This window comes from Dermochelys coriacea, chromosome 13, assembly GCF_009764565.3.
Source record: "Dermochelys coriacea isolate rDerCor1 chromosome 13, rDerCor1.pri.v4, whole genome shotgun sequence".
In the NCBI taxonomy this organism is placed as follows: Eukaryota; Metazoa; Chordata; order Testudines; family Dermochelyidae; genus Dermochelys; species Dermochelys coriacea.
In genome coordinates this window covers 39973110-39989597 of record NC_050080.1, presented here as the reverse complement: position 1 = coordinate 39989597, position 16488 = coordinate 39973110, and the positions used below count along the sequence as shown (strand labels likewise).

Here is a 16488-nt window from a genome sequence, read left to right as displayed (position 1 = left end):
TCTAGTCCAGTGCCCTGAACTCATGGTATTATCTAGACCATCCCTGACAGGTTGGAAGAAAATCGAGGGCAATGTTTCCCCATTTGAAAATCAGGCATATTTAATGGGGGAAGAGAGGTAGCAAAGAAAAGTTTCAAGCACCTCTACTTGGTATCCATAGAATGAAGTATTCTAGATTAAGTAACCAAGGGCTAAACTCTGGTAAATGGAAATAGGCCTGGGAAAGCTCCCCTGGCGTGTGAAATATGGAGGTGGAGGCGGTCTGGTTATCTCTGGTTATCATGCTGGCGGTCAAGACACAAAAAGGAAATGAGAAGGGCAGACTAGGAGAGCTCGCTGCGGGAACCAGAGTTGAATGATTCAGGGGAGGCCGTGGCATCCAGGGATATTTTAAACAATGGTTTCAAAACTGGAAAGTGTAGAGAACAAATGCTTTCCATTTCAAAATGGAGTCTGGACAACTCCCAGCAGGTTTCCGAATTGGTAAAGGAAATTTTACATGTTGGATTAAAAACTGAAATGTAAGAATGAAAACTGCAGGGGGGGAGGGGTCAAGTAAAATTTGAAACTGATTTTTTTTTTGAAAAATGGAAAAAAATCAGTTTGAGAGGGGGGTAAATATCCATTTTCATGAAATGGCCTAATAACTGAAATATTTTGAATGAAAAATTTCAGCTCGCATACCTAGACTGTTTCCTACTTTGGCACTAAGAACACGTCACTGAGAGCAGAAACACTGGAATAGGTCAGTGCGGTTTTGGCAATTCTTGTAAAGGCCTTGGCTGGGGTGTGAATTATGGTGGTGGAAATGACAAGCTCACATTCGGAAGAGGGAGTAGGCTGAGGGTCAAGCCCGGCGAGTATGACCCAGAGAGGCAGGCTATGAAAAGGGTAGGATGGAACCAGAGTGCAATGATAGATAGAGAAATAGATGAAACTCAAGTCCACTACCACTCTGGTGTCTGTGAGGATCAAATCCATGCAACTTTATGAGGGGCTAGATACTATGAAGCTGGAACCTATGTAAGCACCTGGATTGAGAGAACAGTAAGAGGAACCACCACATTCATCCTGAAGTCGGAGAGTTTCCAAGTGGTTTCTCTGACTCATTCTTGGAGGAGAGTATTTGTAATGGTTCGGACTGGGGTGGGAATACTGGATCTAGGACAGTGATCTTTGGAGCTGCAACAGAACTCTTAGTGCTTCCAAGTAAGTTTCCTAATTAAAATAGTCATTAAGGCAGAGATTTGTAAAATCATCTATTTTCTAACCAGGAACTTTAATATGAATGAGGTATCCAGCTCCTGAAGCAGCCAAATCTAGGCCAAAAAATTCTTTTGACTTTTCTAGATCAACCTAAAAATCTTCTATTTTATGTGCATTTTCTTTCCCCCCCCCCCCGCCTCCACCCCCCCCCATCCCCCCACACTTCATTAAGTGGAGTTTTTTGGCACTGCTTGAAAATTATATTTTTTAGAGCTGGTCAGGATGTGGGTTTTTCCTCCCCCGTCCCTGTTTAAAAAAAAAGTTTCAGCAATTTTTTAAACTTCATCTAAATATTGTTCAGAAACTTTTTGTTTCCATTGAAAAACCGAACCTCCCTAGAATTGGTTTTGTTTTGGGCAACCCAATATGGTTATTTGAAAAAAAAGAAACAGTTTTGGATTTTGCCACAAACAACCCAAAAAACCCAAACACGGTTTTCAGGTTTACGGCTCTTCAACAAACATGCCCAAGTTTGTCAATGAAAACAGAACTTTATTGCTCAAATATTTTCATTTAATTGAAAAGCAATTAAAAAAAGAGGGAAGATGTTGTACCAGCTCAGATATTTTTTTCCCCTAAGGGGATTAAGTTGTTTTGCTTGATGTAGGTGTTCCTGCCTGGGGTTCTCTGGCCTGTGTTATACAGATCAGACTAGATGATTTTGTGATCCCTTCCCGCCTTTAATTTATGGCTGGTGATTTCAAAAGGAGCCAGATGTCAGGTCTACACTGCCGCCTTGGGTTGGCATAGCTCTGTTGGTTAGGGGCGTGAAGAGCTATGATCCCTGTGCTGGCTGAAGTCCCTAGTTTAGATGCGGTTAGACCAGCAAAGCTGCACTTTTACTGACAGAGCTTGTCCCTCTCAGAGGGGTGGGTTGATGACACCGGTTCAAAGCACACCTTTGCAGATTTAGCTGCGTCCACACTAGGAGTCCTTTGTGTTCATGTAGCCTAAGGGAGTTAGGCACCCAGATCCAAACTCTATGGAAGTTGGGCATTGAACTCCCTGAAAGGCTCAGCCTGTGCATGTATGTAAAGTTAGCTCCAAGGAATTTGTTTTGTTTTTTTCCCCCAATGAGTTTAACAAATTCCTTGGGAAGAAATTTCTGCTGTGGGAAAATTGTCTCATAAGGGCCAGATTTTTAAAGGTATTTTGAAAAGCATAAAGGAACTTAACACCCGATATCAATATGTATAATGATCCAGCCATGACAGCCCACTGCAGAGACCCTTGTATCTTCCTGGGAAGCAGCTGGCCCTGGGCACTATCAACGGGGCTGGGCTATATGGACACTGGGTCTGATGGGGAACTCTGCCACAGGCTCACTGTGAGCAAGTCACTTTCTCTGGGTCTTTTAAAAGAGATTTAGGCACCCAAATCCTTGTAAATGTCAATGGGGTTAATTATGCCTAACTCTCTTTGTGCTCCTTTGAAAATCTAGCCATACAATATCTGAGCCTCAATTTCCCCTGGAGTGGGAATACTCTGAGTGGCATGGGAGGATAACTTGTCTGAGCAGCTCAGCTACTAAGGTGCAGAGCGCCAGACAGGAACTTAAAAGTTAGGTTACAACGCTGATGTTGTGCCCTCAGAATCGCTTCCATCGCGCCACACTACAAGGTCACAAATGCAGCATTCCAATGACTTCAGATGCTAAAACACAGAAAATCGGGGCAGGGGAAGAAATACAAGAAATAAGGGGGAACACTAAATTTCTTTCTGTGTCAATGGTTAACTTACTCAGAGCAGGGAGACATTTTTCTTCTGAAACTTTTTGCGGTAGAAATTGCAGAGTCAGCAACACCGCTTAGCATTTCGTGAGTTTGTCAATTGCACCAAATGGTTCTTTGGAAAAAGGAAAAACCACCAAAACCTGAAGGGTCTCCCCGCAATGTTTCATTTCAACATCTTTGAACTGAATTATTGACTTTTCAATCTGAAAGAATTTTGCTTCAATATTTAATTTAATTTTATTTAAATAAATTCAAAAACATTTTAAAAAGTGGTGAAAATTGAAACAACAAGGAGTCTGGTGGCACTTTAAAGACTAACTGATTGATTTGGGCAGAAGCTTTCGTGGTAAAATCCCCCTTCTCCAGATGCATGGCATGAAAATGACAGATCCAGGCATCGATACACTGACACATGAAGAGAAGGGAGTCACCTCACGAGGGGAGAACCAGTGCTATACATAAATATATTATCTCAATGCCTGCATCTGTCATTTTCATGCCATGTATCTGGAGAAGGGGGGGGGGGGTTTACCCACGAAAGCTTCTGCCCAAATCAATGGGTTCGTCTTTAAAGTGCCGCCAGACTCCTGGTTGTTTTGTGGGTACAGCCTGACACGGCTGCCTGCCCCCCCCCCCCCCCCGATACTTGGAAAAATTGAAACAAAACATTTCAGGTTTGTCCAAGGGAAACATTTAGTTTGACCCCAATCATTTTTACACTTTTCCGCTCACCAACATTTTAATTTCCGGTCTGACCCCAAATGAACCATTTTGGGGTTGACTTTTCAAAATGACCAATGAACCAAACCCATATAATTTTGTGATTTGCCCAGCTCTAGTTTAACTTTGCCCCAGGCGGATTCAGCCCTTTAATGGTTTGGGGTAGGGCGTGGGATTGTTTTTGCAATGCCATTTCCCTGAGTGTGAATTATGGAGGAAATAAAGTCACTTTTGGTAGTGGGACCAGACTAACAATAAAGGCTAGTAAGTAAAGTTACGTTCATAGTGTACATTTCTGTGCACAATCCATGTACAATGGATGGCTCAGTGGGACAGGGAATGAGATATAAGGCTTTTTGTTTCTAGGGGGTGCTGTTTTCAATTTGGCCCCAGATCTGGGATGGGATATGGGGCTTTTCATAGCTGGGGGGTAGTTGCAATCCAGTCCCAAGTCAGGGGGGACCGGCTGGCTCAGGAAAGTTGGGGAATAGAATGGGGGCATTTCAGATGTACATGGCACTGATTCCCATCCAGAGGGACCGGTGAGGTCAGGGGATAGGATTTGATTCCTTTCGCCAGCCCATGGCTGAGGGACTAGCTGGCTTGGAGAGGATGGGCAATCAGATACCGATCCTCACACCTCAAGGACATGAGCACCAATCTAGCTGAAAGGTTTCTACGTTGGCCTGCATGGAAGAAATTTGGTCCGAGGTTGTAACTGAACAGACATTCACCTCTGAGTCACCACTGGGGATGGCCTCCCAGTTAACGGCTCAGGGACTGAATGGTCCCTGGACTTCCATGTGATGTCTAGGCAAGGCCCTGGCAGTGGAAAGTTGAGGTGCGTTGACAGGAGGTTTTGTATAGTTTGGACCTGCCCGTCCATCCTGCACCTGTTCTGTCGATAAAGGACCTCAGAGATACCAGTATGCAGCAGCTCCGACAAGCCCTCTGTTCATTTAGACAGAGAGAATAACAGGAAACGTGGGTGATAGGGCTGCGGTTATAATAGCGCCTATTTACCAAAACAACCTGCAAAGTCTCAGAGCGAGAGGTGAATTCTGTGGGTGGTTACAGGAAATCGGCCTTCGGAGCTAGAACAAAGTCACCAATCGCTCTGAGTAAGCTTGAGAAACAAACACACGTCACAGGCGTTGCACTGTGCAAAACCAGCCTCTAATTATTATTTGCTCAGTAAGCCGTTTGCAAAAGTACTGCACAGTCAGAAAGGGAGTGCAAAAACAACCACCACACACACACACACCTCTGCTAGTGTTAATCAAGGATTTGGGGTACGTAGCACAGAGTCAGGCAAATAATGATTAACTGTAAAACTAAGGAAGAATCTATCTGGCCTTTCTCCGGCAATAGCTAGCTAGCTAGCTGCCCAACCATATCCATTATTTCCTCTTTGAAATCTACCCATTGATCCGTACTCCTCCAATATCCATCCATCCATCCATCCATCCATCCATCCATCCATCCATCCATCATTTCCTCTGCAGTCTCTCTCTCTCTCTCCATCCATCCATCTTTCCCTTTGTAAGACCTATCCTTGTCTCCCAAATAGTCCAAAACTGAAATCTAGCCATCGATGAGCAGAGACCAGAGAGTGGAACTGCCATAACACACCATGACACATTCAGTACAGAATGGGGGTGAGAAAGTGACTTTTCTGGGAATCCCAAACCCATAACGAAGGGAATGCAGAGAAAAACCAGACAACTGAGCTGCTGGCTGGAGGGTCTGATGTTTGGGGAAACATTAAAAAAAAAAATCCATAGCTTGAAGTGATCATGTCGATAGGACAATTATCAACTAGTATTCAAATAGGTGTAGGGAGGAGAAATTTTTAAATCAAGGTTGCTCTTTTTCTAGAAAGACATGCTCTAGTGCGAACAGGAATTAATTCAGTCAACTCTTACGGTCCATGTAGTACCTGAGGCCAGACTAGATTAGAACAGTGGCCTTTCCTGGCTTTCTAAGCTATGATTTTGTTCTGCCTTTGCTAGATTAAAGAAGAGCTGGCCACTATCAGAAATCTCTTCCTTTTGTAGACTGGGGTGAAGTTGCCCCTTGCCCAATCTAGTCTATCCAAGAGGAAGTTATGTTAAGTCTCTCGCAACATGGCCTGGTTTTCAGATTTAGATGATGAGGCATGCAAGGACTGTGGTTACTGACCCCCCCCGGCCATGTGATTTTTCTCTTTCACAGATCTCGAAAAATCTAAGGGTTCTATCTACCATGTGAAGTCCCAAACTGAGAACTACTCAGCTTGCATTATCACGGACTTCTCCCCTGGCAACATCAGAGCTGGGGACCCAGAGGATGGTCTCAAAGAAACCAATGGCTCCATTGTGCAAGTGAAAAACCCAGACAGTGGAAAAATGGAAGCAAGCTATGGGATCGTGCTCTGGAAAGACCAGCGGAACTTTAACTGCCGTGCCGAAAATGAAATGGGAAATGCCACTTTGGACAAGAGTGCTGAGGAAGGTAAATGTGCGGGCTGGGAGGTGGTCTCTAGGCTGCAGGCTGGGCTCTGGTCCCAGGTTGGTGGTGATCAATGAAATGACCCATTCTCATTGGCACATGGGAGATATGGATGAGCTGGTGGCAGGGATGATGGGTTTTGTAGTAGAGGTCCACAGGCACCGGTGCTAGGCAAGATGCCATTAAATCTCTTTATCAATGACCTGGAAGTAAATATAAAATCGCTGTTCTTAAAATTTGTGGGTGACCCAAAGATTGGCAGAGGGGTAAACAAGGGGGCGGCCAGGGAACCCTGGTTCACGTGGCCAGCCGGGCCCAGTCAAATAAATAGGTGCCTTGAGACAGCTGAAGGTAGGGTTATACATCTAGGAACACAGGTCACCTCCACAGAACAAGGGACTGTATCCCTGAGAGCAGCGACACTGAAAGGGATTATGGGGTCACGGCAGACAAACAACCAAACAACAGTTCCCAGTGCAGCCCTGCAGCAAAAGGGGCTAAAACTATTCTTGGACATGGTAACAAGCATCTTACGCACCCGAATGCATCCCTTCACAGCCAAGGGCAGCGGAGCAGCTCCTGGCTGGGCTAGCGTGCCCCTGGTGAAGGTCCCTGCAGACCTGTGGGGGTTTCTTTGACAGGTGGCTCAGCCCTCCGGCTGGGTCAGTCTTTAGCCCACCCCTGCTGGGGTCACAACTCTCCAAACTAACCTTCCAAGCTCTTTACCAGAAACAAAACCTTCCAGCCTCTCCCGCAGCCAGTCTCTTCCCCAGTTACGGAGGGGCTGTCTCGGGCTTCCTACAGCCATTGCCCTCTGGCCTTTCCCCCAGCTGGGCCTTCTTAGTGCTTCCACCTGACTCCAGATACCACTCAGGTGGGGATTGTCCTGGAATCAGGGTGGGCTGGGCCCAGCCTCGGCAGCTCAGCAAGCGTGCCACCCTGTTACAGAGATGTAAACAGGGGAGTGGTGAGTCGGACTGGGTAGGGGGTAATTTTACAGAAACCATTTGAAAGGCTGGGAAAATCCCTTGCAGTGAGCGACCTGCGGAGCTCAGTCTGTTTATCTGACCAGAAGGTCAAGGTGGCTTGATTAGAGTGCCTGAGTCCTGCCAAAGGGGGAACACACAGGTCCTGGAGGGCTCTTTCACCTAGCTGAGAAAGGCACAAAGGAGCCCCAGGCTGGAAACTCAAGCCAGATATGCTGAGATGAGATTTGAGGCACAACGTTCTAGCAGCAGGGGTGATTAACCACTGGGACAAAATCCCCAGGGGAGTGCTGAATTCTCCAGCTCTGGCTGTTGTCAGCCCAAGCCTGATGTCCGTCTGGAAGATGCTTTACTCAGACACACGATTGGGATCAATACCGGGGTGCCTGAGTGAAATTCTCTGGCCTGTCTTATGCAGGGGGTCAGACTAGATCTAATATCCCTTCTAGCCATAAAATCTGTGACACTCTGAACCTTAGTCTGTGTTTCCACAGCACCTAGCACGAGGAATCCCTGTTCTCAGCTGGCCCCTTAGCACAGCCATTGTAAACATGCTAAATAAAAAGACACAGATACTTATGTGAATGTAAATTGTTTTGATTATTTCTACTAATAGCTGATGGGTATTTTTATTTACAGGTGACACATGCAAGATAATGGAGCTGGATGACAATTTTGAGACAGGTACAGATGCAGCGTCCAGGACAAAGCTAGGACTGATAAGAGGAAGCACTTGCATAAGACCATAAGAACGGCCAGACTGGGTCAGACCAAAGGTCCATCTAGCCCAGTGTCCTGTCCTCTGACAGTGGCCAATGCCAGGTGCCCCAAAGGGAATGAACAGAACAGATCATCACCCAGTGATCCATCCCCTGTCGCCCAATCCCAGCTTCTGGCAAACAGAGGTTAGGGACACCACTTCTTTGACCTGTGGAACTCTCTGTTGTATGAAATTGCTGAGGCAAAGAGCTTCATCTGGAACTTTCAAGTGGGCCAAAGGGAGCTAGAGACTGACTTTCAAAGGGAGTTGGGCACCCAACTTGTGAAAATCCCAGCCTCTGTGAACAGGGTCAGCTAGTCTCTGGTAGGGTCGATGTCATCCCATTCCTTGTAACTTCCAGCTGCATCTAACCTCCGAGTAAGAGTCAGGAGTGAGGCAGAGGTCAGAAACCATCGTGTGTGTGTCTGATCTTTTGTGACCTTTGCTTTCCTGTTGTCTTACAGACGAGAAGCTGAACTTCCTGTCATTCACGCTGCTGGGCCTGAGAATCGTTTTTGTAAAAGGAGTGGCGGTTAACCTGCTCCTGACCGTCTGGCTGTGGAAAAGCTAAAGTGAGTGGCATGGGGAAGGCTACGGGAATCTGTGTAATCCAGCCAGCCATTCTTCCTTCACCCTCAAATCTCTCTCTCTATCCATCCTTTCCTCAGCAGCATCTATCTGTGTAGCTATCTAGCCATCTTCCCCTCCAGAGTATCTTGCTTTCTGTCCAATCTATCCACCCATCTGTCCATCCTTCTCTCCACGGCATCTCTCTTCTTATCACCTGTCTATCCTGGCTTCATAGTCTCTATTATCCATCAATCCATTCTTCTCAATATCTGTCATCTATCTACCTATTACTTTCTATCCTTTGTTTGCACTTGTATTATCTATCTAAGGATCCATCTTTTCTGTCACTCCTTGCTTCCCAGGATCTGTTTATTCATCTCCACCTGTCCTTTTCACTATCCGTCTATCCACCCATCCATTTTTCCTTCCCACTATCTATCCATTACCATACACATCTATCTATACCCATACACACCTCTCTGTCCACCCAACCCCATAAACAGCTATCTATCCATCATACCCACTATCCACACATCTGTCAATCCATCTTTCCTTGCCAGTAACTATCCACCTGGGTATCCATCTCTCTCTTTTATCTTTCCATTCCTAGTTCTCTACCCAGCACAATGAAATCCTTCATCCTGGCTGGGGTCTCCAGACCTGACTGAGCTGTAAACAATAAACTGACACTCTCCTCCTGCTCTCTCATTACAGGAGTGGAAGGAAAGAGGACAGATGGAATCTGGAGTGATGGGAATTCCTCAGAGACCTGGTGTCATCTCTTCACCTTCCCATGCAGCAGGAAATATAATGAAATGAATGATCCCCATATCACCTCTGTATATAGGCCTGATGTATAATGATCTGATGTGTTTTCATTTAGCAAGTTTTAGAAGGATCTCACCTACCTAGCCTGGTTTTTCCATGACCCTCATCCCTTTCACCCTCCACAGACTGACACATTTATCCTCACAAGCTCCTAGTGTGAGGCAAGGAATTGCTATTAACTAGAGCTGGTCAACAAATGTGTGTGAAAACATTTTTCGATGGAAAACTGGGTTTCAATTTTTTTGGCAGAAAGTCCCCATTTTCCTAGAAAACAAATTTTCATCAGAAACCGAAAATGTTTGGCTAAAAACTGAATATTTTTCAGTTTGTTTTTTTTAAAGTTTTTGGCTACAAGATTTTTCAGTTTTTGTCTGAAAATTTTCAGTTTTTAGTTGTCAAACACCAAAACCAACTTTTTTTAACAATTTTTTTCCCGTGCAAATTTCAACATAATTAAATATTTTTAGTCTTCATTGAAATTTTCTGCAGAACAAACCGGCTTTACCATTAACCCTATTTTGAAAAGGGGAAATTGAAGCACAGAGACACTGAGGCTGAGATTTTCAAAGCCTAAGGGCTTTGGGCACCTGTTTCCCTTTGAAATCAGTGGGAATTGTGCATTAAAATCCCCTAGGTTGAATTTTACACTCTCTGCCGCACACTGGAATTTTCAAAGGGGCCTAGCGGAATGAGGCACCCATCTCCACTTGAAATTCAATAGCATTTAGGCAGCTAGTTCCTTTGAAAATCCAGCCAATGCATTTCTGATAGTAGTGGGTTCTTTATGGCAGATGCGTGGAAGTTGGCGCTAGACAAATTCAGCCCGGCAATAAAGTGCAAATTAACAGTGAGGGCAATTAACAATTGGACTGTCTTAACCACGCATGTGTGGATTTCCCCTCACTTGTGCTCTTTACATCAAGATGTCTTTCCAAAAGGCCCGCTGTAGTTCACCTAGACATTATGGGCTCAAAGCAGGGATCAGTGGGCAAAACTCTCTGGCTTGTGTTATATGCAGGAGGTTGGGCTAGACCAGAATGGTCCCATCTGGCCTCTGTGACTTGAAGAAACTCATACAAATGACTCCATGCCGCAGTCTCCAACCATCCCTGCTCTGCAGAATTTGAGACCAGATCCCCGGGTGGTAGAAGTCAGCACAACCTCACCGATTTTCATGCAGTTACAGCAATTCTGGAAGATGTGCTTTAGCCAAATACCAGATGTGCTTTAGTCACATACAGATTCTGGGTTCATTGCAGGGGAGATGTAATAGCCAGGAAGTCAGACTAGTCTTTCATGCCATAATCGCTATGACTTTATACCAGCTCTGGCCTGAACCTACATTTTATTTTTCAAAGCTGCATTTATACTGTCCTTTAGCTCTGTTAACCTGACTTTCAGAATGTATCTCCCTATTTTAAACATTTTTAAATTGTGATATTTGCTCATGTTTATGCTTTGGAAAAGATTTTATCTTTTTTTTTTTTCTTTTCATTTCCTGCTGAGCTTCTTTGTATCGCATTGATGAGATGATAATGTACTCAAATTTCTTTTCTGGTCCACCTTGGGCTGCTATTAAAGAACTTGGCTGATCGTGAGAACTCTTGCTGTTTTGTGTGTCTAGCCCTGGGGGATTTATTTGGACCACCAGCTGGGGAAATACAGGAAGGAATTCCACCTAATGGACAATGCGTGGGCTTGGGTGAGAAGATGGTTGATTTTTCTCCCCAGCATCCAGTGTTGGCTGTTATTGGGAATGGGATAAAAGGCCTTTCCCCTCTCCCCGGCACAGGATGGGGGGTCAGGGAATGGGGTACTGGAGTTCTCCCCTCTAGCCAGTTCCAATTCATCCCCACGGCTGAGGGACTTGCTGGCTCAGAGGGGTGAGGAATGGGATATGGGGTCTTTCCCCTCTAAGGGGCACTGAAAATATCAGCCAAAGCAAATGGCCCACATTGAAATGACAGGTCAAGACTAGAACCCAGGTCTTCCGGGGCCTGTCCTAGTCACTAGCCACACTGCCTCTCCAGCAAGAGGTGCAGCACACGCCAGCGTGAGGCAGCTCAGCTGGTTTCCAGCTGCTGTCAGGAATGGTCCCGAGGATGTCCCATGGGACGGCTCATAGCCAGCCTCTGCCCAACCATCCTCTTCATCTCTGCTCCACCACGGGCCCCGGGGAGAACAGAATCCCCTGCCCTCCTGTCAGCACGCTCATAACTCCTGCAGCTCTGCATTCAGCCGCTGGCTCTCATCCGTTCTCATGCTTCAGGGCTGCAGCCAGTCGCTGGCTGAGACACGATTGGCCAGATATATTCCGGATTCCTCCCCGCTCCTCTGAAGCATCAGGAATTGGCCCCAGCTGGCGATGGGACACCAGGCAGGGCTGGCTAGAGCGCTGCAGTGGTACAGAGAATCAATCCTCTTTCTAGATGCTGGGCTGGTGCATCTAGTTCACGTGATCAGGATCACTAGATTTGGGGTCAGGAAAGAATTTGCCCTGGGTCAGATTGACAGAGACCGGGGGGCAGTTCGCCTTCCTCTGCAGCATTGGGCACCGGATTTACCTGAGCATCACTCACCTAAACAATTCCCCGCCATGTAGGGGACTGTGTCATACAGGGGTCAGACTAGAAGCTCTAATGCTCCCATCTGGCCTGAAATCCCATGAAATCTACAAAACAGCCCTTCTCTCTAGGCAAACCACAGACCCCCGTCACCCTAGGATCTGAGCCGTGCCCAGCTCTTGAGGGATTCTACAAGGCTACCTGTAACACTGCATGCAATTCAGTCACCTGTGCTCAAACCGAGCCAGGTGCAGTGAAGGGCAACTGGGATGATCAGGGGAATGGAGAGCAGCTCGTAGGAGAGGGGTGAACAGAGCGCTCGCTGTAAATATCCCAGGGGGTGAGGAACACTGAGCAGGGAGCTATTGCAGCAGCTGGAGGACAATGTTGGCCAAAGAACAAAGGGGTATAAACTGGCCATGAACAAATTAGAAAGTTTCTAACCCTCAGAGGAGGCAGGGTCTGAAACAGCCTCCTAGCAGGAGGCAGTGGAGGACAGATGCCCAACGAGGTTTAGGATGGAGTTTGGTACGTTTATGAATAGGATGGACTGCGCCGGCAGGGTACAGGACTCAAGAGCCTGGGAGGCGCCTTCCAGCCCTGTGTCTGATCGTTAGGGCCCTACCAAATTCACAGTCCATTTTGGTCAATTTTACGGTCATAGGATTTTAAAAATAGTAAATGTCACGATATCAGCTATTTATCTAGTATCAGGAGGTAGCTGTGTCAGTCTGTAGCCACAAAAACAACGAGGAGTCCGGTGGCACCTTAAACGCTAACGGATTGATTTGCCCATAAGCTTTTGTGGGTAAAAACCCCCACTTCTTCAGATGCATGGCTATTTACCTGAAATTTCACGGTGTTGTAATTGTAGTGGTCCTGAACCAAAAAGGAGTTGTGTGTGCGTGTGTGTGTGTGGCGGGGGGTGTCACAAAGTTATTGTAGGGGGGGTTGTGGTACTTGCCATCCTTACGTCTGTGCTGGTGGTGGTGGTGGTGCTGCCTTCAGAGCTGGGTGGCCAGCGGGTGGCGGCTGCTGGCTGAGGGCCCAGCTCTGAAGGCAGAGCTGCCGCCAGCAGCAGTGCAAGAGTAAGGGTGGCCTGGTGTGGGACTGTCACTTCTGCACTGCTGCTGACAGGGCGCCGCCTTCAGTGCTGGGCCCTTGGCCAGCAGCCGCCACCCTCTGGCCACCCAGCTCTGAAGGCAGCAGTGCAGAAATAAGGGTGGCAATACTGCGGCCTCCCTAGAATAATCTTGTGACCTCCCCCGCAACTCCTTTTTGGGTCAGAACCACCAATTGAGAAATGCTGGTCTCTCCCATGAAATCTGTATAGTATAGGTGTAAAAGCAGACAAAAAACTAGATTTCACAATCCATGGCACATTTTTCATGGCCGTGAATTTGGAACGGCCCTACCTATCATTCATGCTCATGACCTGTGAGGCCGGGAAGGATCATGATACCCTTGTCACAGATGGGAAACCAAGGCACAGAGATATTAAGTGTCAAGTTGGCGGTGGGAGGGTCACCCAGGGAGTCTGAGCACAGCTGGAAATTGAACCCTCGTGAAACAATAACTTCCGAGAGAGAGAGTCCCACCGCTCAGTCTACTGAGTTTATCACAGGGAAGGTGAAGAGGTGAATAGGGAGATTTCTGATAGCACAGGGCTCTCTAACCTGGCACACAAATGCAAAATGGGATCCTATGGCTGGAAAGTGGAGCTAGATACTAAGGGGCAAATTGCTAACACTGTGGGTAATTAAACACTGGAGCAAAGCCCCCAGGGATGTGGTGGAGTCTCTCTCAGTTGGGGTCATTAAGGCTAGGATTTCAAAGAACCCTAGGGGAGTTGGGCTCTGAAGCTGGATTTTCCATTGCACAGGGAATTCTGTGAGTTTGAACTTCTTCCCCAGTCTGAAACCAACCAATTATTAAAAAATTTCTCACAAAATGAAATTAAAAAAAAAAGTCATTCTGGGTCAATCCAAACATCTCCCTTTGATACCACCAAGATATTTTGTTCTGATTTTGACCTATTAAAACACGTTATAATTCTTTAATATATATATATATATATAAACAAAAACTCAAAATGACCCATTCCATAATGGGTGGATTCGACACGGTCGAAACGCTCAGACTCATTCTGCTCGATGTGTCCCCCAACTTTTTGATTTTGCCGAAAAATGGCATTTTTTCATCATAAACTGATTGGATGAGACTATTCTGAGTGGCTCTATTAGGCATGCAGCATCCAGCTGCCCCTTTGGAAATCCCAGTCTGCATCGAGATTGGATGCCTCTTCCCAAAAGATCAGCTCAATCGCTAGTGATCAGGCTAGACACTGGACTCACCAGGGGAGACCACCAGGGCCTGTGTTTTTACCAGAGGTCAGATGAGATGATCTCATGGTCCCTGTTGTCCTAAAATGCATGAGATGCCAAGAAGCTAGTGAGTTTGCTTCACAGACCCTTTTAGACTTTGAAGTTTCCTCCCCCTGCTCCACTTTGGTTTGTTGTATATGTCAACAAGTCCCCCCCCCACGCAGCTGGGAGGCAGGAAATAACAAGTAGGACAGGATGTGGAAAATGACTCAGAACCCAGGTGGGGGTGAGGTTAAGGACACATCAACATTTCCATGACAACACGGCCACCCAGAGATCTGGGTCACCTTTGAAGCTCCCCCCTCCCGTGCAAACCACTTCCTCTGGAAAGAGGAGTTAAGTTAAGTGCAGAGAGGGGCACGTGGCTGGGTGAGTGGGGTGCACGTGGCAGGGGGGAGGGGGGCATGTAGCGGGCGGGAGGGGGGCATGTGGCGGGGCAGCCGTTAGACCACCAGCCAGGGCAGTCAGGAGACGCTGCCCGCAGAGCACGTGGCCCCCGACCGCACCCGGGGGTGTGTAGAAAGAACAACCTATGTATAGAGTCACACAAGAGGAACGGAAATTACCCTGAGGGGGGAGGGGAGCTCTCCATAGAGACCCTGTCCCTCCCCCTTTCATTCAAGGAGTGGGGGTCCCCTTTGGGATACATCCTTTCCACCTGCTACCAACTCATGTACCCCCCTCTATACAGGGCAGGGCCCCCCTGGGGATAACCCCCTACCCTCCTCTGCATCCCTTTATACAGGGCAGGGTCCCCCTGGGGATAACCCCCTACCCACCTCTGCACCCCTTTATTGAGGGCAGGGGCCCCATGGATAACCCGCTACCTTCCTCTGCACCCCTTTGTACAGGGCAGGGTCCCCCTGGGGATAACCCCCTCCCCTCCTCTGGACCCCTTTATACAGGGCAGGGTCCCCCCGGGGATAACCCCCTACCCACCTCTGCACCCCTTTATACAGGGCAGGGTCCCCATGGAGGGATGGGCCCCCATCACCTGCTACCTTCCTCCTGCATCACCTTTGTACAGGGAGCTGGGATTCCCCTTGGAAATACACCCCCGGGTAAGATTGCCGCTTCCCCCCTCTTCCCACATAGGGGCCAAGGCTCGGGGTTTCTCTGGGACTGTTGCAGCTAATGCAGAGCCAGGACTCGGCCCCTGGGACCTTGGGCGCCTGGGGAAATGAGAGAAGATGAAAAGGGGGAAATTAAAAGGAATAAAATATAGGAGGGAAAAAATGTCAGCCTGTGCAATTGCTAAAGTCAGCCAGCAGAGAGCAGCAGCACCCGCAGAAACTGCAAGAAAGGAAGAAAGACAGAAAGATTGTGAGTCATAAAGGGGTTTAAAGAAAAATATTCTCAGGTAATTTGGGACCATTAGTGGAAAATCTTCCACCACCAGGGGGAGAAAATGTCGCCTTTTAAATCCAAGGTACTGGTGAGTTGTGAAAACCCACCAGGCGGCACTCATGTCTCGTCAATAGGAACAGACACCCCAGAGGGGGAGGCCCTGTGCCCCATTCCTTGCCCTCCTGAGTCAGCCAGTCCCCCTGCCCTGGCCCGAGATTGGCACAAGGGATGTAGAGGAGTTGACACACCCGACTGGCCAGGTGCATGTGGTTGCCCTGGTGTGGCAGGGCTTGGGGAAGAGACCCGGGAGTGGATGGATGGTGCTCAGCAATGCGGGCAGGGACCAGCTCCCTTGCTCGGATCAGTCATGGCAGGAAGGAAGGAGGAGTGGTGTGTGGAGGAGCCCATTGGCCTGATCTGACACAGCAGGAAGTGTGTGTGTGTAGCAGACTAGGAAAGGGACAGATTTTAAAATTTTATTAAAGCTCATGTAAAAAAAAAGTTCTATAGTACATAGGTTGGGAAAAGCGTGTCTGTACATCTGGGTATAGTGCTTAGATTATCCACAAATATAACGTTAGTTTTTAAGTCAGGATACAGAGAGTACACAATCAGCAATAACCCAAACCAGTACTAAAACAGAAAATACCCTAATGCCACTGTACACACCCCCAGTTCTGGTCACCTCCTCTCAAAACAGATACATTAGAATTGGAAAAGGTGCAGAGAGAGGCAACAAGAATGATGAGGGGGATGGGACGGCTGGCGGATGAGGAGAGATTAAAAACCCTGGGACCGGTCAGCTTAGCAAAGAGAGGGCTAAGGGGGTATGAGAGAGCA

General features: G+C 47.4%; 1 gene segment (V, D, J or C); it reads left to right on the top strand.

The window, feature by feature from the left end:
* Window positions 1-10506, top strand: part of LOC119842055 — a 35962-nt gene extending 25456 nt beyond the window's left edge. The window contains 4 exon segments of the C gene segment in view: window positions 5934-6212; window positions 7835-7879; window positions 8420-8527; window positions 9240-10506. Coding sequence covers window positions 5934-6212; window positions 7835-7879; window positions 8420-8526 — 431 coding nt within the window.
* Window positions 10507-16488: the final 5982 nt, after the last annotated feature.